A 17344-nucleotide genomic window follows, 5' to 3' on the forward strand; every position below is an offset into this window, starting at 1 on the left:
GGCTCATTATGGCACTCCACTGCCTGTCAAAACACACATACATGGATTTTCAACCCACGTGGAATTTTTTTCTCCCTCCCTCTTTTTTTTGGCCACGCTGCGTGGCATGTGGGATCTTAGCTCCCCGAGCAGGGATCGAACCCGTGCCCCCTGCAGTGGAAGCTTGGAATCCTAACCACTGGACTGCCAGGGAATTCCCCCAGGTGGGTTTTGTTTTCTATTCTTTCCTTTCTGTCCAGGACGACCAAATAAAACCCCAAAGAGGTGGCTCAGCTTTCTTGGTACGGAGGGAAATGTAAGGACAGACAGCCCTGTCACGGCAATTTTCCCTTTACCCTGACCATTGGAGAGTTGTGGAAAAAATTCACAAAATATCATGGCAAGTGGGCTCCTAAGCTGTGCTGACTACCCATCCCCCCAGGCTTCCCCCACTCTCTGCTCCAGGAATCTTCAACTAATCTAAAAACTTTCAGGTGACCAGAAAGTTGCCTGGTGGTTGAGTGTCATCCTTTCAGCTATTTATTTCTAGCTGACTCTTACGCCGTGAAAACACATCCTGTCGGATATAGGTCTGCTATGGAGGATGACAATCACGGCAACGATGACCACGGTGAGGATGACAACGGTGACAGCAGTAACATCCACTGAACGCTACGTGGCAGGCACTGGGCTGAGCCCCTCACGCCCATTCTCTCCCTTCAACTTCACAACCACCTCCCCAGGTAGGACGATAACGACTCCCATTTCACACGTGATCCGACCACATACGACCCAGCCAGGCAGGGTCACTTGACCACGGACTCAAGGCTTCTATCGCCCAGGTGGGACTTACCTAGGAAGCACAGAGTTAGGTGGCCTGGATTTTGCAGGGGACGCGACTTTAGGTTCTGGGCCCAAGCTCCCTGAAGATCCCGGCAGCGAGTCCTGCGCTGGCCCGGATGGGTTTGGAAGTACTTCCCTTGCCGAAGTCAGGAGATGCTCTTTATCTTTAACTTCTTTTTCCCGGGACTTGGCTTTGTGTTCCGCCAGAAGGAGGTCAAATTGCTTTTTCCGGCCTGGGACTGCCCTCCGATGGCTTAGGGAGTGAGTCTAAGGAGAAGAGAGACGGAAAGCACAGCCTCTTTGATCAGCACATAAACCTGCTTCCCCAGGCCCTCCATTTCAGAAACAGCAATTCATGGGAATTTAGAGGTGCTTGAAAAGTCAACTTCAAGGCAACAGCTCCTGTTCTGTGGCTGGGAAGAGGCAGAGACCACACAAAACGCAACCGTGCCCTACGCTCCTGGCGTTAAGAAGCCAAAGCTTCCTCCAAAAAATGGCATAAGATGACGAGCTTCAGCGCAGAACCCATGAGAACCTCTCTGATGAAAGGCAACGGTGAGGGCGTGCTGGAGTTAATCCAGGTGCAGGTGGGAGGCTTGCTTTGGCCCAGACACACAGAGCCACCAAGCAGAGAGGGCCACAGCCTCCATCCCAAGAGGCACTGGCAGTTCAGTATGAAATACGGGGCTGGGGGCCACCCACTGGCGGCCGCCTTGGGTCAGCTGTCCCCTGGCCACCCTGCTGTGGCTGGATCAGGGGCACGGCGGCTCGTCCTCCCCTCCGGGGCTGCCTTTCAGGGCGCTGCCACCGCCGCCGCGCTGCTCCTGCATACATTAAAACGTAGCAGGGTTTAGAACCGCCTGTGAGTGCCTATAAATACAATTTACTGTCTGGCCTCACAAGTAACAGGGGAAGCCTATTTTTTTTTTTTTTTTCCCTTCTTAAAAAGCCAGCCAGCTTGAGGCAGGCGCTCTGCTACCATGGAAGAGAAGAAAGCATTTCCCTTACAAAGAACAGCTGGGGGTCATGTCGAGGCTCCACACCCTGCCGTGTGCAGAGAGTGGCATGCAAACATTTCGACAAAGGCCCCAGCGAGAGCAGGAAGTATTTTTTATGGAAAGAGAAATACCTTGCAGGTGAGGGATCTTGTGCAAGGTTTCTTTGTCTCGGGATCCAATACTCCACAGTGTTTATTTGGGTCAAATTCTCTCTCTGGTTTAAGAAACAAACAAAAAATATAAGAAAAAAGGAGACTAAATAGGATTTGGCATTAAGACCACATTTTTAAAAAAATGCACATTTGCACCAACAAGTGAGACATTGTCAGGCAATCTGTTTTTTTTTGGTTTGTTTTTTTTTCCAACCGGCTGCTAAAATGCTTCCAGAACCGCTGGGGGAAGATGGCGCTCCCCTCTGAACCCAAGAATTCCCAAGTCCAGCGGGAGGCGGTAGGGATCGGAATGCACAAGGGAATGGGGGGTGGGGGGTGGGCAGCGGAGGGAAAGGAGCCAGTTGCTCTCACACTTTCACTCCAAACAATTCCCCCGGTACCTTTGGGCAGAGGTGGCTGCAGACCAGGGAGAACCACCTGAGGCCCAAGGGCCACTTTTTCCCCTGGGGTAGCTCCAAGAATAGGTCACCAACCCCTTCCTGCCCTGCCTCCCTAATAGTTTTAGCCATTTAAGTGGGAGATTATTCCTTGACATGTCCGTGTGACCTGCCTCTCTCAATGCTTTGCAAAGTCCTCAGCACGAGGCTTTCCACGCAGCCTCGCTGGCCAGAAAAATCATTTCCCGGATTCAGGAACATATAGGCAGGGGCAGGGCCAGGTGTGGGATTTACACTGGGACTGAACCTGAAGGTGCAGAGAGGGCAGGGCCTGTTAGTGTCACAGTCGCTCTGCCCCTGGAATGAGGCCTGATGCTCCAGGTGGGAACGAGCCGGGTCCCTCGGGGACCTGCTGAGGGAGGCGGGCTTTCCCCAGATCCTGCCTTCCCGCTGGACTCCTGACGGCTCATGTTGGGGTTACTTCTAAGGAATCTGCTCTTTTTATGCCCGTTTTGGATCCTTCACCCCTTCTGGATTACAGAAATGCTCTCCTCCCCTGGAAAACGAGGGGATGTGCGGCAATCTCTTAAGGACCCTTCAGGCTTTAAAGTTCCACCTCTTGATGACCTGTGCCATTTCTGGAAGGCACCCAACAAACACCTGAGTCCTGCAGGGCAGAATGACATAGCTCTTCTGAGCATCCAGGGAGACGGGCAGCAGCATTGGCGGGTGGGTGGATGGGCGCGCGGCGGGGTGTATATATACTTGGTGGAATGTCTCCTTAAGGGCCTCCAATGGCTGCAAGCTAAAAAGAGGTTACCTTGCCTGAAAAACTGCCTGAACTTGGTGGAGTAAGCTCTGACCATAATAAATGAATGCATTCTATTTTTAAAAGAAGGTTTGGGAGCTGTGGGGAGGTTGCGACAGTGGTGATGATGATGTTTGCAATAAAACCATTCTCATGTCCAAGACAGATTTCCTGGTTGACTATCAAAATGCATCCTGCCTCTTTCTTTTGCTTTTGTCTCCTTTTTTTAAGCTTCATTTTTAAGGAAAGAAAACTGCTAGGCCTGGAGATGTTCGCTTCCTACGAGCCCTCTCTGCCCACCGAGGAGGGTCTGGGTGCCAGGCTGAAGGCCGCCTGGTGTGAGTTCTTGCCCTTGGGCCTGGCGGAGTCAGACCCGTGCCCAGATCCACACCGGCCCTCGTGCTGACCTGGAACTGAGCAGGTTGTTTGGCTGGGGGTAGGAGCTGGCTGCCAAATGTGAAAGTGAGAGAGAAATAGCAAAAGACCCAATGAGACAAAACCACCAACAAAATGCAAAATCCCCAAACACACAAAAAATGCCCGACCAACTTCAGATTAAGGTGCCGGCTGGAAGCCATGGTCATACTTCTGCCAGGAGGAGGAAGCCGGCCTCACTGCGCCCAGACAGGCCTATTGGATTGCCCCCTCTGCAGAGTGAAGATGAACTTTCCCTGCAGGGAGACAGCCAGGAGCGGGGGGCTCCGTCCACACAGTGAGGCCCCCGCCCTCAAGAGAGCACCAGGCTCTGCCTTTCTTTCTGGACAGCGGGTGGAAAGGACATGAAGAGATTTTCAGGGTAAAATAACTGTGTCATTAGAATGCTTTGGGCCTGAGGTACTTTTAAGAAGTAAACTTTTTAAAAGTGACAGAGGTAAGATAGAGAAACTGAAACACATATAAACACAAAGTACAAAATGAAAATGACCCACAATTCTTGGGGCGCTTAGGAATTATGCTCATACCAGAGGACACAGCTTCACTCTCACAGGGCAGCTTACCCTGTACGGTGGACCCATGAACAACGTGGGTTTGAACTGTGCAGGTCCACTTACACACGGATCTTTTGCAATAGTACATACTGCAGTTCTACATGATTGCAGGTTGGCTGAATCCGCAAATACAGAGGAACTGCGGATACGGAGGGCCAACTAGAAATTATACAGGGATTTTTGACTGCGTGGAGGGTCGGCACCCCTAATCCCTGCGCTGTTCAAGGGTCAACTGTATTTTGTTTTTTCTGGTTGACATTTGATAAATGCCCAGAGTGTGTGAAGAAGTTATAAGGTTTATAGCTTTTCTTGGTCTTTTAGAGAAAGTAAAACTGCCGGATTTCCTTCTACAACAATCCCAAAGCAACTATCACCCACTTGGGGGCCCCTAAGCGCAACCATTGTCTTAAGGACTGGCCGTGTGCACCTTTCTGGGTACCCTGAGGTACTTGGGCAACCAAGTAGATCGGAGAGAGACCCTTCAACACCCCATCTGCTGTGCAAGTCCAAGCGTTCCCAGATGGAAATTCCAATCTGCTTATGTGGGAAAGGCAGTTGCAGCCCCAGACCACAGAATCAACCTGGAAACCAACGAGACCAAAGGATGGAGATGGGCAGACAGCACCAAGGCGACTGTCCCAAGCCTGCCCTGAGCTACTGGGAGATATCACGGTGGATTGCCCGACTCTGCTTTCCGGAACCCAGGGGCAGTTCGGCCTGTCAGTGTGAGGACAAGAACCTCCGAATCCACAGACTGCTGAGGGCAGAGCCTCCTGCCTTGGGGTCACTAAGGTAACTGCTGCTCAGGGCTGGGCTGAGCGAGGTACCGCATCTGGCCGGGATTAAGAGAACCAGTTCTCCCCTGTATTTTTAGGGGCAGGGGAGGTTCCTGTTGGCAGGTAAACTCCGTGTCTCCCTTAAAACGAAACAGACCTGCTCTATGATAAGAAAGCATCGCTCCCTCGTTCTGGACGCAACTCAACTGCAATCTGATCACGAGCCAGACTCGAAGGACACAGACACGTACCTGAAAGTCTCCTGTAAGGCTTGTTGTTGTTTTTGGTGCCATTCTGGTGTTTCTTGTCTATGGTGGCAGACAAAATTCCTTTGCCATTTAAGATCTTCTCTGGGGAAGGTGGCACTGACTTGGACATCAAGACCGGCTTAATGACAGGTGGGGTGGAGACGGCAGAGGATGAGGTGGAGCAGAAAGTGACCGCAGTAGTGGTTGCAGAGTTCATTTTGACATTGGCACCATCTGCCTTCACTAGGTTAGGAATTTTCTCTAAACTGACTACGGGAACCGGAACACTGAAAAATAAATGAACAAACACACACAATTGCCTTCTTTGATTCATCTGGTCTGCGGAGAAGATATGCCTGCTTATCATGATCAGGACACTTCCTTATCACTTATTTATACCCCTCCTCTACGAGAGCAGCAGGATCCCAGTTCTGATGGGAGGGAGATGCACGCCTTGGAAAGGACCAAGAGCGGGTGTGAGGCTGGCACAGCGCCAGGGATGGCATCAGAACTGATTACCTCCTGGACCGGTTGTCCCCGTAGATCCTGCAGCTCCCCCTTTCTCAGTCCCTTTAGTCGGCGGTCTCTGAGACAGCACCTTGGGCAGAACAAGGCGCCTGCTGTGAAGCTCAGGAGGCGATGCTGTCTGTCCACGAAGGCCGTTGTGCCACGGAGCCGCGTGCTGAATCACGCCCCCTCCCCCCCGCCGCTCGGCTGGTCTCCCACCCAGGCGATCGGGCCTGACATCTGTTTAGCTCGGAGCTCACACAACACGGAGGCATGGCTGCGGGCCAGCGTGCCACGCTCTACACTGTCAGAGGACTTCTGGATCACTCATATCCCGGGGATGGGCTCAAACTGAGTGAGCCGCCATGGAACATTATCTAATATTCCATTTTAGGCAGCGAGTTATGTAAATAGGCAATTCTCAAGGCTGGCAGGTGAGAGGATGAATTTTAAGAAGACAGAGCACAAAGGTGTATGTGTTTGCTCTTCAGAGTCTGTCACCTTAGCCCCACTTCCCTGCCATTTCTCCTGCAACGGATATGCATCTGATTTCTGTGCATTTCATGCTGGATGACCCTGTGTGTGGGGGGCGGTGGAGAACTCTGTCTTGGGGTCTGAAAAGATGAGATGAGATGAAAAAGCTTTGTTTTGGTTCCTGAACTAGATTCCCTTTCCTCCTTGCAGGGAGGCAGAATGGGAACAACTTCAGCCCCCCAAGTCATTTCTGAGCTGAGAGTGAAGCCGACTGAGCTATCTGAATGCCAAATGGGCTAGAAGAGGGCTTAGACATGCCTGCAGACAATGGAGGACATGAAAGACAGGCTGGTTTTGCAGGTGAGGAGTCTTATCTGCCCACATGGCTGGCCGGCTCTCCCTTCCCTAAGATTCATTCACAGATCATTTCTTTGATCAATTTGTTCATGAAATTATTTCAGCAACCCCTCAGCCCCTGCCCCTTTGCTGACTGTGGAACAGGATCCCACATGTTATTTATAGGCCAGTGAGAAGGGCACTCAGTAGTGGAGCACAATGCTCCCAGACATGAGACTTCACCCCAGGACCATGTGCTTTCTTGGCCCGGGGCAGCGTGGGGTGGGACTTCAAGCCCCACGTGAGGGGAAACTGGAACAGTGGTTTTTAGTTAGACACCAAGTCACTGACAGTTCAGCCTTTGATGAGTGTTTCAATCACCGAGATATAGCTGCACTGCTGCTACCTTCTAGTTAATGGCAATTCTCAAAGCACTCCCCTATCGCTAAAGACGAGCACAAGAAGCCCTTGAAAAGTCAGCACACTGAGAAGCTGCAAAGATATTACCTGGTGAAATTAGTGCTGCATTCCTGATTTCTTCCAAATGGTAAAAAATGCAAAGCCATGGGATATGGACTACGTCCAGGCTCATTCCTTCACTCAATTTTAAAAGACACAAATTATAGAAACCAGAGTCGCTAAGAGATATTTGTACACTTTGTTCATAGCATTATTTACAGTGGCCAAAACGTGGAAGCAACCTAAATGTCCACTGATGGATAAATGGATAAACAAAATGTGGTATATATATATACAATGAAATATTATTCAGCCTTAAAAAGGAAGGAAGTTCTGACACATGGATAAACACTGAGGACATTATGTTAAGTGAAATAGGCAAGTCAGAAAAAGGTGAATACTGTATGATTCCACTTGTATGAGGCACCTAGAGTGGTCAAGTTCATAGAGACAGAAAGGAGAATGGTGGTTGCAGGGGAGTATCCAGTTTAGCGATCCTGTTTAGCGGGTATCGAGTTGCAGTTATGCAAGCTGAAGAGTCCTGAAGATCGGCTGCACAACAATGTGAATGTACTTAATACTCCTAAACTGTACTTTAAACATGGTTAACATGGGAAATTTTGTTACGTGTATTTTACTATAGTTAAAAAATTTTAATGTACAAACCAAAAAAAAAAAAAAAATCCCACAAATTACAAACTCATGTAACTTAAATTATACTTCAATATCCTGACTTTAAAAATACATAAGAGCCTGCTTAAAAAGTTCTTGTTGATTTATCTGTCACTCTTGTTTTGACCTGCAGACTTTTATCTCTTTACAAAAAAGTTAAACTTCAAGTGCTGATGTGAACACGTGGACTAGCAGCCAGGTGAGAAGATTCTCTAGCACGTGTGTGGCCTCCCCTCATATAGTTCCTTGTGAAGCCAAGTGAGTTCAGGAAAGGAAATTAGGACCTTCACGCTCCAGATTCAGCTCTTGTCCCATGAGCCGGTCTGAGTTGCGTGCTGAGTACTCATGAGCTTAGCAGACAGAGATATGATGTTGGGATAGAATGATCCAGAGCAATTAGACCAAATGAAATAAATTTAAAAACCGAGTCAGTGGTCCTCAGATGCTCACAGTACAGCCAGCGTTTCTCCCCTGAAGTCACGGTCCAACTCCAGCAAGTCCCTTAAGCAGCTACGAGAGCACAGGTGCAGCAGGTCCAGCTGCTGGAACAGTGCCACGTGACTCACCTCTTTGATGGTCATGCTTCTTCCTGACTGTGTGTTAGTGACTGAGTTTGAGCCAAGCCAGCGAATATGTGTGACTGACTGATCTCCTAATTTGGGATTTTCTCCACTACTTGAGCATGGTCCACTCACAGCCTCTACTGCCAACGCTTCCGTAACTCCAGCTGGACTTCAATCCCAGTGCCCAGAGACAGGATGTGGGACTGAAGTGCATCAGAAACAAGAAGGGAAGGCTGATGTGTGGTCCTCTTGGACTGGAATAGGGGGTGTTAAGGAAAGAATGTTTCAAAGGGCTCCAAAGACCAGGTGAGGGACGGAGCCACGGAGTAAAAAAACACCCCTGAAGCCAGGTAAGCAGCCACTTGGCAGTGGGAAGAGAAGCAAGATTGAGTTGCTGGGGTGGGAATTCTAAGGGTGTCCACTAGCTAAGGGAGAAGGGCTACAGACAGACAGGAGGACAGACTGCGGACCATCTCTGATCCTTTTTTCTTTCTTTCTTTCTTTTTTTTTTGCGGTACGCGGGCCTCTCACTGTTGCGGCCTCTCCCGCTGCGGAGCACAGGCTCCGGACGCACAGGCTCAGCGGCCATGGCTCACGGGCCCAGCCGCTCCACGGCATGTGGGATCTTCCCGGACCGGGGCACGAACCCGTGTCCCCTGCATCGGCAGGCGGACTCTCAACCACTGCGCTACCAGGGAAGCCCTGATCCTTTTTTCTTTAGCATCCTTTCTTTCCCCCAAAGGCTTTGGGCTTTCCCTCTAAGGCAACCTGCTTGTGGCCTGCACTGAGAAGGTACTTCTGCTGGGTGTTAAGAGAAGACAGGGAAGCAGGAAGCTCAGTGATAGTAGCAAGGGTCAAACACATCCTCGGGGGAAATGAGAGAGAGAGAGAGACAGAGACACAGAGAGAGAGAGAGACAGACACAGAAAGACTTTCCTAGTTAATCTTACCACCCTCATTCCCCAGCATAAATGTCAGCCACTGGTCCAGCTGAGAGAATTTAGTCTCCTTTCTTCACTACTATTGGCAACAGTCCCCAGATCCCAAACAGATGAACAAGGAGCAAATGATCGCAAGAAGGTACCACAGGATTTGGAAAGCCAATCCCAGAGGTTTGATTTTTTTTCAGCCCTGGCTAACATAAGACACTACTGAGAGCCCCAGGTCCTGTTTCACTTACATACAGACCCCCCGCATGTGAGAGGGAGGGCAGCTGCCCTAACACCATCATCTCAGGACTGCCTTCTCCTTTCTCCCATTGTCCCTTTTCCCACTCCCCTCCCTCCTCTGCCATCACCTCTCCCAGCCAATAAGTAGAGTGTTCTAGCCCGGGCAGCAGACCCTGAATAACAGGCTCATTTTTTTTTCCATTTGGAAAGAAGCCAAAAGATTCTGACCCCTGCTGTCACAGTTTGAGCATCTCCCACTTTGTGTCAAGTCACAGGAGCCCCAGCACCTCCATGTGCTGCTAGGAGCTGGGAGGGGTGGAGAACGGGCAACACCCAGATTACTAACTAAGCAATTTATTAGCCTCTTTGCTTAGTTCCCCCTAAGTTTAACAAAAGCCCCTCGAGTTCCTTTCCTTTCAATCTTAAGGGATGCACTTACACACTCACCGAGGTCTCACAATTAGTTGCATTTATCAACTCACTATTGTCCTTTCTTTGAGAAACAAGATTTGAAAGGGAAAGACGTGTCCCCACTCTTCCTGCTGCTTTCATAATGCCTGTTTTGTCTGCTTGGGAGGAACTCTCTCAGGGAGCCCAGGGCTGCAGCTTGTCCCCCTGCTGTGTCTAATACACTGGGAGCACTTATCTCCTTGTTGTCTTTGCGCCTCTGTCCCGGGTCCCCAGAAGGGATCCCACAGCCGAGAACAGTCCCCCCTCATCTTCCTTGCTGGATCTACCTTGCTTCTTTATGCTGCTTCGGCTGCCGGCGTCTCCTTCCTGGGTGCTTGGCCTGTCTGAATTTACCTTTCTGGACCAAGAAGAATCCTCTGGCTTTAAGAAAAATGGTTCTCCTGGCACCAGGTAGATTCCCCTCCCCGCCCAGTGATGTCTGCAAAAGAGCAGAGGTGGAGAATCTTATGGTGTGGTTTCGAGGGCCACCAACGTGTTGCGGGACAAGCTGCTCTCCCTGCAGCTCTGCTTTCCTGGCGATCATGATTTATCCTTCCATCATCAACAGATAAGCCTTAAAAGAATGGTCCAGAAAATCTTTAGGCCTGCAGAAATCATCGCCAGCCCTGTTCCACTTAGCAGCACAGGGGAAAGATGGAGTTCACAGGCAGGAGCCTGAAGACATATGGTATGTGTGCTGTGGGCTACATGTCTGATGAGAGTTCTCAGCTGTCTGATTTCTTCCCACCAATTCCTTCCACTAAGGCCCATGAGCCTGTGTTTCTGGTCGGGCAGAATTCTGAGGATCTCTGACTCACTGGCTGACCCTTGAAAGGGTCATCTCACCCAGCCTCTTGCCTTCCAAGAAGGAATAGTAGGTAAGTCCTCCCAAAGCAAAAGGAATTGACCTTATTTTAAAAGGTCCTCAGAGAAGGAATTCTACTTGGCTCTCTTGGATGCATTTGGGGGGCTGCTATCAGGCCATTAAGTCAAATTTAGATTCTTTAAATTGAAGGAATGCTTGGGACATGCTTGAAGTCTGGGAGTCAGGCAATCCCTAAGAATCGGCCTAAATAACAGAGCTGCAAAGTCCTATTTTGGTACAACAGACACAGGAAGTGCTATATAAATCCTGACGAATGAATGCATAGTATTTTTTTCAATCTGGAAAACGTTTGGGAAAACTTTCAGAAAGCCAATTTGTCCACACCTGAAGCAAACCGTAAACAGGGTAATCAACCACCGAGCACGGGAAATAAGGAAACCTGCCAGATTAACATTATTCTGTGGCTGAGTGTCAGGCCTGGTGGGCAGAGAGGAAGCACCACGCATAATTTCTCCTGGCCTTTGCACAGTTTTGGATGCCCTCCCACATAACACACCCTCAGCAAGCTGGCAAAATGTGGTTAGACCACACAGCTACTGGGGGTGAGCCGCCCTGGCAGCTGAGGCAAAAAAAGATTGGTTAGCAGCGTCTCGTGCCAGCCCAGAGTCGTACCCACAGGAGCTCGCGGGGGCCCATCGCTGGCCAAGAAGATTAAAGCGTGTCAAGAAGATTCATCAGTGACTTGGGTGATAGGTCAAGATCTCATCCATCAATTGCGGGAAGAGGCGGTTAGTTGCTGGGAAGAATGATGTGGGACTTTCCCTTAGGAGGCAGGGAGAAATGAACAAGCTGACGCTGACAAATTGTAAACGTGGCCAGAGGCAAGAAGGATCGAATCAGGGAGAACGAGTAGGGCTGAGTTGGGGGTCTGTGCCTTGTCATTGTTCTGGTAAGGTCATAGAATGTGGAAGGTGTTGCAAGGTAACTTAGGATAATGGTTAGGAATACAGGCTTTGAAATCAGACAGACCTAGATCCAAATCCTTCCTTTTCTATTGCTAGATGCATTATGGTGGGAAAGCCATCTGACTTCCGTGGGAATTAAAAGATGGCGGTCAGGGCTTCCCTGGTGGCGCAGTGGTTGAGAGTCCGCCTGCCGATGCAGGGGACACGGGTGCCCCGGTCCCGGAAGATACCGCATGCCGCGGAGCAGCTAGGCCCGTGAGCCATGGCCGCTGAGCCTGCGCGTCCGGAGCCTGTGCTCCGCAACGGGAGAGGCCACAGCGCTGAGAGGCCAGCGTACTGCAAAACAAAACAAAACAAAACAAAGATGGCGGTCAGCCTGGCAAGTGGATGAGCACTGGCCTCTGTTCCACCTCACCTCGGCAGGATGGCCTCGCAGCGCAAAGCCCAGGCAGGCATGTGAGGCTGCCCTGCCTGGCTCATCTCAGAATTTCACTACTCTGGCTTCAGTTTCCTTATCAGTAAAATGAAGGTCACGACAGATATTTGAAGTGATTAACAGAGATAATACATATACAGTGCTTAGCATGGTGCTTGGGTACATAGTTGGTCCTCAATAAATCGTAGCAAAAACAAAAAGGGGGAGAGGATCACGCCGTCCCCTCTCCCTACTGCCCCTGATGCTTCTGGGGTGCAAGTCACTGTCACCATCAGAACTTTTTGTCCTTTTAGCCCTTCTGGTCCCATGATGGGGGGAGGGGTGGAAGAGGATGTGGGGGGCATAAGTGGAAGATGGGTGGGAGCAGATGGCCGTCCATATTTACCCAGAGTAGAGGACCACTTCTTGGGGGTGCAGAAGGGGAAAGACAGAGCCGAGTAAGAAGCCTTTTCAGCCTCAATCCCTTTCCAGGAGCCCTCAGCCCTACTTCACAATCCCACCTGCTTCTCTATCTCTAGTCTCCTAGTCACTGCCCAAGCCTGGACTAGTGGTGAAAGCTCCCACCTGCATACACATTCTAGAAGAGTGAGAGGAACTCCAGCCTCCTCTCATACGAACATGTAGTCTCCTGCAACCCTGACCTGTGTGAGGCAATGGGGGTCCTTGCTGGCCCTAAGACGGCTTCTGGAAGAAGAACTCTATGTGCCCCCATCTAGGCTCCTTCACGTTCCCTGGAAGCAGGAAGTTCCAGCATCAGCCTCTGTTTAGTGTCTCCGACACTTCTGTTAATCCGGGCTTCCCAAGGCACGGAGCTCAGAAGGTGGTCTCCGAACCCAATGAAAGATCAATGGGCACTAAATGCCCTGACATTCCTGGGGAGTCATAATACCCCAAGATGGTGGGAAAAATCAGCAAGCCAGAGGAGAGAGGAAGATAACGAAGGGAAAACAGAGTCCTGGCACAGTAGAGGGTACATGAAGCTGGACAGGCTGTCTCCGGAGTGCACTGGGGACCAGCCTGCCTGCAGGGGTGCAGCCCCGGGCAGTGAGTCCGGGTGGAATTTAAGACAAGCCCAGACCAAACCAACCATACCTGCTCAGTGCCTTTCCTTCTACAGGTGAGAACGAAAAGCCTCACAATGAAAATGAGTACCCAGTGAAATTCTCATCAAGGCATAAACGGTATCAAGGGCCTTTCAGGGCAGGATTTCAGATGAAGGAGATCAGGAAGCAAGTGGATTCTGGAGAGAGCGATGGTGCAAGGCAGAACGGAGCCCCCAGCGCCGGCCCAGTCCAGACTCGGCTCACGAGTTGCCAGTGGGCGCGCTCCCGCCTGCAGCCACCAGAGGTCATCGGCTCCCGCTGCTGGAGCTACAAGCTGCCCTGCCTGCCGGGCCTACCCCTCGCCTTCCAGAGCCCGCGCAGCCAGCACGTTCACTGCCTCCCTCAAACCCTGCAGCCAACACCGCCCCAGAGGGAGAGACGGGACCCTCACAGAACATCTTCCAGGGAAGGCAGGGAACCGGGACCGGGGCTCAGGCCCTCAGCTTTTGCTTTCAGGAAGCTTGTTCTGAGCATAGCATCCCTGGCTGTCGTCAGCGCCCGAGCCTCTGCTCCCAGCTTCTTTCACGGGGCCACTTCCCCAGGAAGCATCTTTCTTCTCGACCTCTTCCTCCTTCTCCGTATTGGAATCCAGAACTGGGCAGGCAGCCCCGCACCCAAGCCACCTCCATACAGGAGGCCAAGCCCTACAGCAGACTCAGGAAATGCTTTGCCCCGAATTAAATACACTTTGCGTTTTTAAAAAGCTCTGCGTTAGCAACATCACCATCCAGTTGGAGACCTTCCCCCACGGTGTCACCCTTTCTGCGTCACCACTTCAGGCTTCGTGCTCACCGTCATCACGGCTTGCCTGAACCTGTATCGAAATCCCATCATCATCCAGCCTCTCTCTGTGCTCAATCCATCTCCACCAATGCAAATCCGACCCTGCTATCCTGCTGCTTAGAAGACTTTGTGGGCTCCCCACTGCCCAGGGGACCAAGTCCAACCTCGCAGCTGATCCCCGACGGTTCCCGCCCCGGGCACCTTCTCCCAGCGCCTCGCGGGACTCTAGCTCCTGGAACGCTGTGTCCGTTCGCCTGGCTCTGGACCTTTGCGTGGGTGGGCAGTTCCTTCTGCTGCCGTGCCGCCTCCCGCCTCAGGGTGAACACGCCCCCATCTGCCCTGATCCGGATGACGGGTCCTCTCCTCCCTCAGTGCTGGCTGTGCCTTCCTTGGTCTTTCTGCCACACTTATCACAACAAAGAGCAAGGTTTTAGTTCTAAGACTCTGTGGCCCGGCCAGGCCGTGAACTACCTGAGGGCGGGGAGCTGGACCAAGTGCATACATCACTCTGGAGTTATCCCAGCGACATACATACTATTTAGCACTTAGGCTCAATCAGTGTTTGATGACTGAGTCAATGTTTGCAGTGAAGGTTAAATCACATAACACAATACGAAGCAAAGCAGCTCTCTAGCAGCACAAATGCTTTAGGAAAGGACCAGCCTGCAGCTGTCTCTCTTCTTGGTAGAGGAGCCATGGCGACGACAACACTGCAGGGGTGTTGTCGACCTCCCCCCATCCCTCATGCCTCTCACACGCCCTTGCCATGCACACACTGAGCACTGCCAGGCGCTGGGCGGTAGGCTGCGCCCACACGGGAGGTCGTGTTTCCTCCTCACCCTTAATTTATAGATGAGGAACCCAAGGCTTAGAAAGGTTGACCCAGGGCATTCGTTCAGCAAAGTGAAGGGCGAGAAAGGGGTTGAACTTCAGGGAGCTCTGAGGGTGGGGATCTTTATCACAGCCCCAGTTCCACCCCTGTCCAGCTGTGTGTGCCACCTCAGGGAGATCTGTTTCCTCATCTCATCACCGAGCAGCCTTGAGGCTCAAAAGGGAGTGGGGCTATCGGGATTTCCCTGGCAGTCCGGTGGTTAGGACTCTGCGCTCTCACTGCTGAGGGCCTGGGTTCGATCCCTGGTTGGGGAACTAAGATCCCACAAGTCTCCCGGTGCTGCCAAAAAACAACAACAAAAAACAAACAAAGAAACAAAAAGAAACCGAAAAAAAAAGGGAGTGGGGCTACGAAGGCATCTAAAAATTGCAATGTGCTCTGCAGATATGAAGGACCATGGCTTCATGGCTCAGACTCTCTCCAGTCATGCCACTTCCTTTCTCTCCCCAGCTGTCACAGCCTGTATTTTCCTTCCTTAGACTCTGGTCTCTATTTTTGAGCACTTCTGTGACTTGACGAGGTCAGCTGAGTTTACACCCAAGGAGCTGTCCATTGTTCTTCTGAAACTCAGGGAACAGGCAGCACTTAGAGGCTTAAGCTCCAGATGCCGCCCTGTCCTGGCAGGGACATTATCCCCGCTGGATGCCTGAATATCCTAACCTGCCTCCCTTCCATCCTCGCACCCACCTGCCCTTTCTATCCTGTGGCTCATCATGGTAACCTCTGACTGCTCCTTCAGTCCACCCGCCCTCCCTCCCTCAGCCTCTGCCCCATTCCATCTCCCTTGATACCCACGCCTGTACCACTAGGGGCAAAAACTGCCCTCCGAATGTGCCCCCCTCATCTCGTGTGTGAGGGGCTGGATCTGTAAGTGGGAGTCCAGGGAGGGGCTTCTGTGGAACGCCATACCACCTCCTCACTTCCCTTCTGCCCAGGGTTTTCCTCATATGGTCAAGCGCATCCTGGGACACGACACGCAGAGGCTGTGCTATGGTCATGACTGTAACTGCTGCCTCTAATTGAAAAGAAAATACCTTTCCCTTCTTGCCAGAGCACAGAGGGTTTTCCCTTTTTATCACCCAGGACCTAGTTCTCTCTTCCGAACTCTAATAAATTGTAACGGAGAAAAAGAATTTCATGATGGAAAATGGCACCCTGATTTCTCCTCGAGAACTCAAAAAATCATTATTTATACCTGTTGCTTCCTTTAGCATCTCTGTGAGGAAGAAGAAGGAGCAGTTGTACTTCACAGACCCCTTCCTTCGTTCACTCACTCATCGTACATTCGTTTATGAAATATCTGCTGGACACCAGATTCCATGCTAAAAAATGGGCATGCAGGAGAGGGCAGGGGAGGATAGAGATGCAAACAAGTACCATGTATGATGGTACCTGTTATAGTGGTATCTTGAGTATTAATGGGAGCTTAGAAGAAGGAGCATCTCAGTCTGTATAAAAAGTCCAGGAAGGCTTCATGGAGGAAGTGATGCTCATGCAGAGATTTTTTTTTTTTTTTTTTGCGGTACGTGGGCCTCTCACTGTTTTGGCCTCTCCCGTTGCGGAGCACAGGCTCAGAGGCCACGGCTCACGGGCCCAGCCGCTCCACAGCATGTGGGATCTTCCCGGACTGGGGCACGAACCCGTATCCCCTGCATTGGCAGGCAGACTCTCAACCACTGCGCCACCAGGGAAGCCCGATGCAGAGATTTTAAGTATGTGTAGGGACAGGCAAGGAGGCTGCTCCTGGTAGGGGAAACAGCACACGAGGAGCTACAATGAGATCGGGACACCTGGAAAATGAAATGAAGGGGTTAAAACATTGGCAGTAGCCGTTGGACAAGTGGGAAATGCCAGATCATATATCTACCTCCAAAGGGGTTGAGCTTCTGTGGCAAACAACGGAGGGCCACTGAAGAATACTAGGCATGGCAGGGGCACTGCAAGAACCCTGCTGAGGGATCTGAGCGGTTAGGTCACCTGGAGGGTCTGCTGCAGCCCTTCGGGTCCCTAGAATTTTCCAGCCTCAGCCAAAGTCCTGAGGTTACTCCCTACGTCCTGTGGGAGCCATCGATACTGAGCCGTGGTCTTGCCCCCAGTTCAAGCCCACCCCAGGCAAGAGCCATAAGCCGGCCTCGTCTCTCCCACGGGGCCTCGCAGTTATCACTTCCTTCTCCATAGAGCGGCGGGAGAGCTTCCAGAGCGCTCCTACCGCACAGCCTCCGCTGCCCAGGAGCACACGCCTCCCACCCTGAACACCCACAGGAGCCCTGCCGCTGTGAGAAGGGGGGGCCCTCCTCCACCCGCCGCCGGGCACTCGCAAGGAGACCCGGGAGCTTGCTGATTTGTCTCTTGCTCTGGTTCATTTTCCTTCTGGAGAAGCAGGCTCATCTTCTGCATTTTTAATAGCTGAGCACATGTAGCATTCAGCACACAGTGGGCTGATACGGCCCAAAGAGAAGGCAGCAAGTCACGCAGGGGAGGAAAACCTCCTCCCTGCTCCCGCCCACATCAGTAGCTT

General features: G+C 51.4%; 1 protein-coding gene across 3 annotated transcripts in view; it reads right to left on the reverse strand.

Annotated features, from left to right (window-relative positions):
• ATXN7L1 (ataxin 7 like 1) overlaps nt 1-17344 on the reverse strand; it is a 239121-nt gene that overhangs the window by 31016 nt on the left and 190761 nt on the right. For all 3 annotated transcript variants that reach the window (XM_060157270.1, XM_060157269.1, XM_060157268.1), the window contains exons 5-7: nt 5195-5478; nt 1952-2034; nt 833-1089 (exon numbers count right to left, since the gene is read on the reverse strand). In XM_060157270.1, the coding sequence (XP_060013253.1) occupies nt 833-1089; nt 1952-2034; nt 5195-5478 (624 nt within the window). The remainder of the gene's footprint in view (nt 1-832; nt 1090-1951; nt 2035-5194; nt 5479-17344) is intronic.

This window comes from Lagenorhynchus albirostris, chromosome 8, assembly GCF_949774975.1.
Source record: "Lagenorhynchus albirostris chromosome 8, mLagAlb1.1, whole genome shotgun sequence".
NCBI lineage: Eukaryota > Metazoa > Chordata > Mammalia > Artiodactyla > Delphinidae > Lagenorhynchus > Lagenorhynchus albirostris.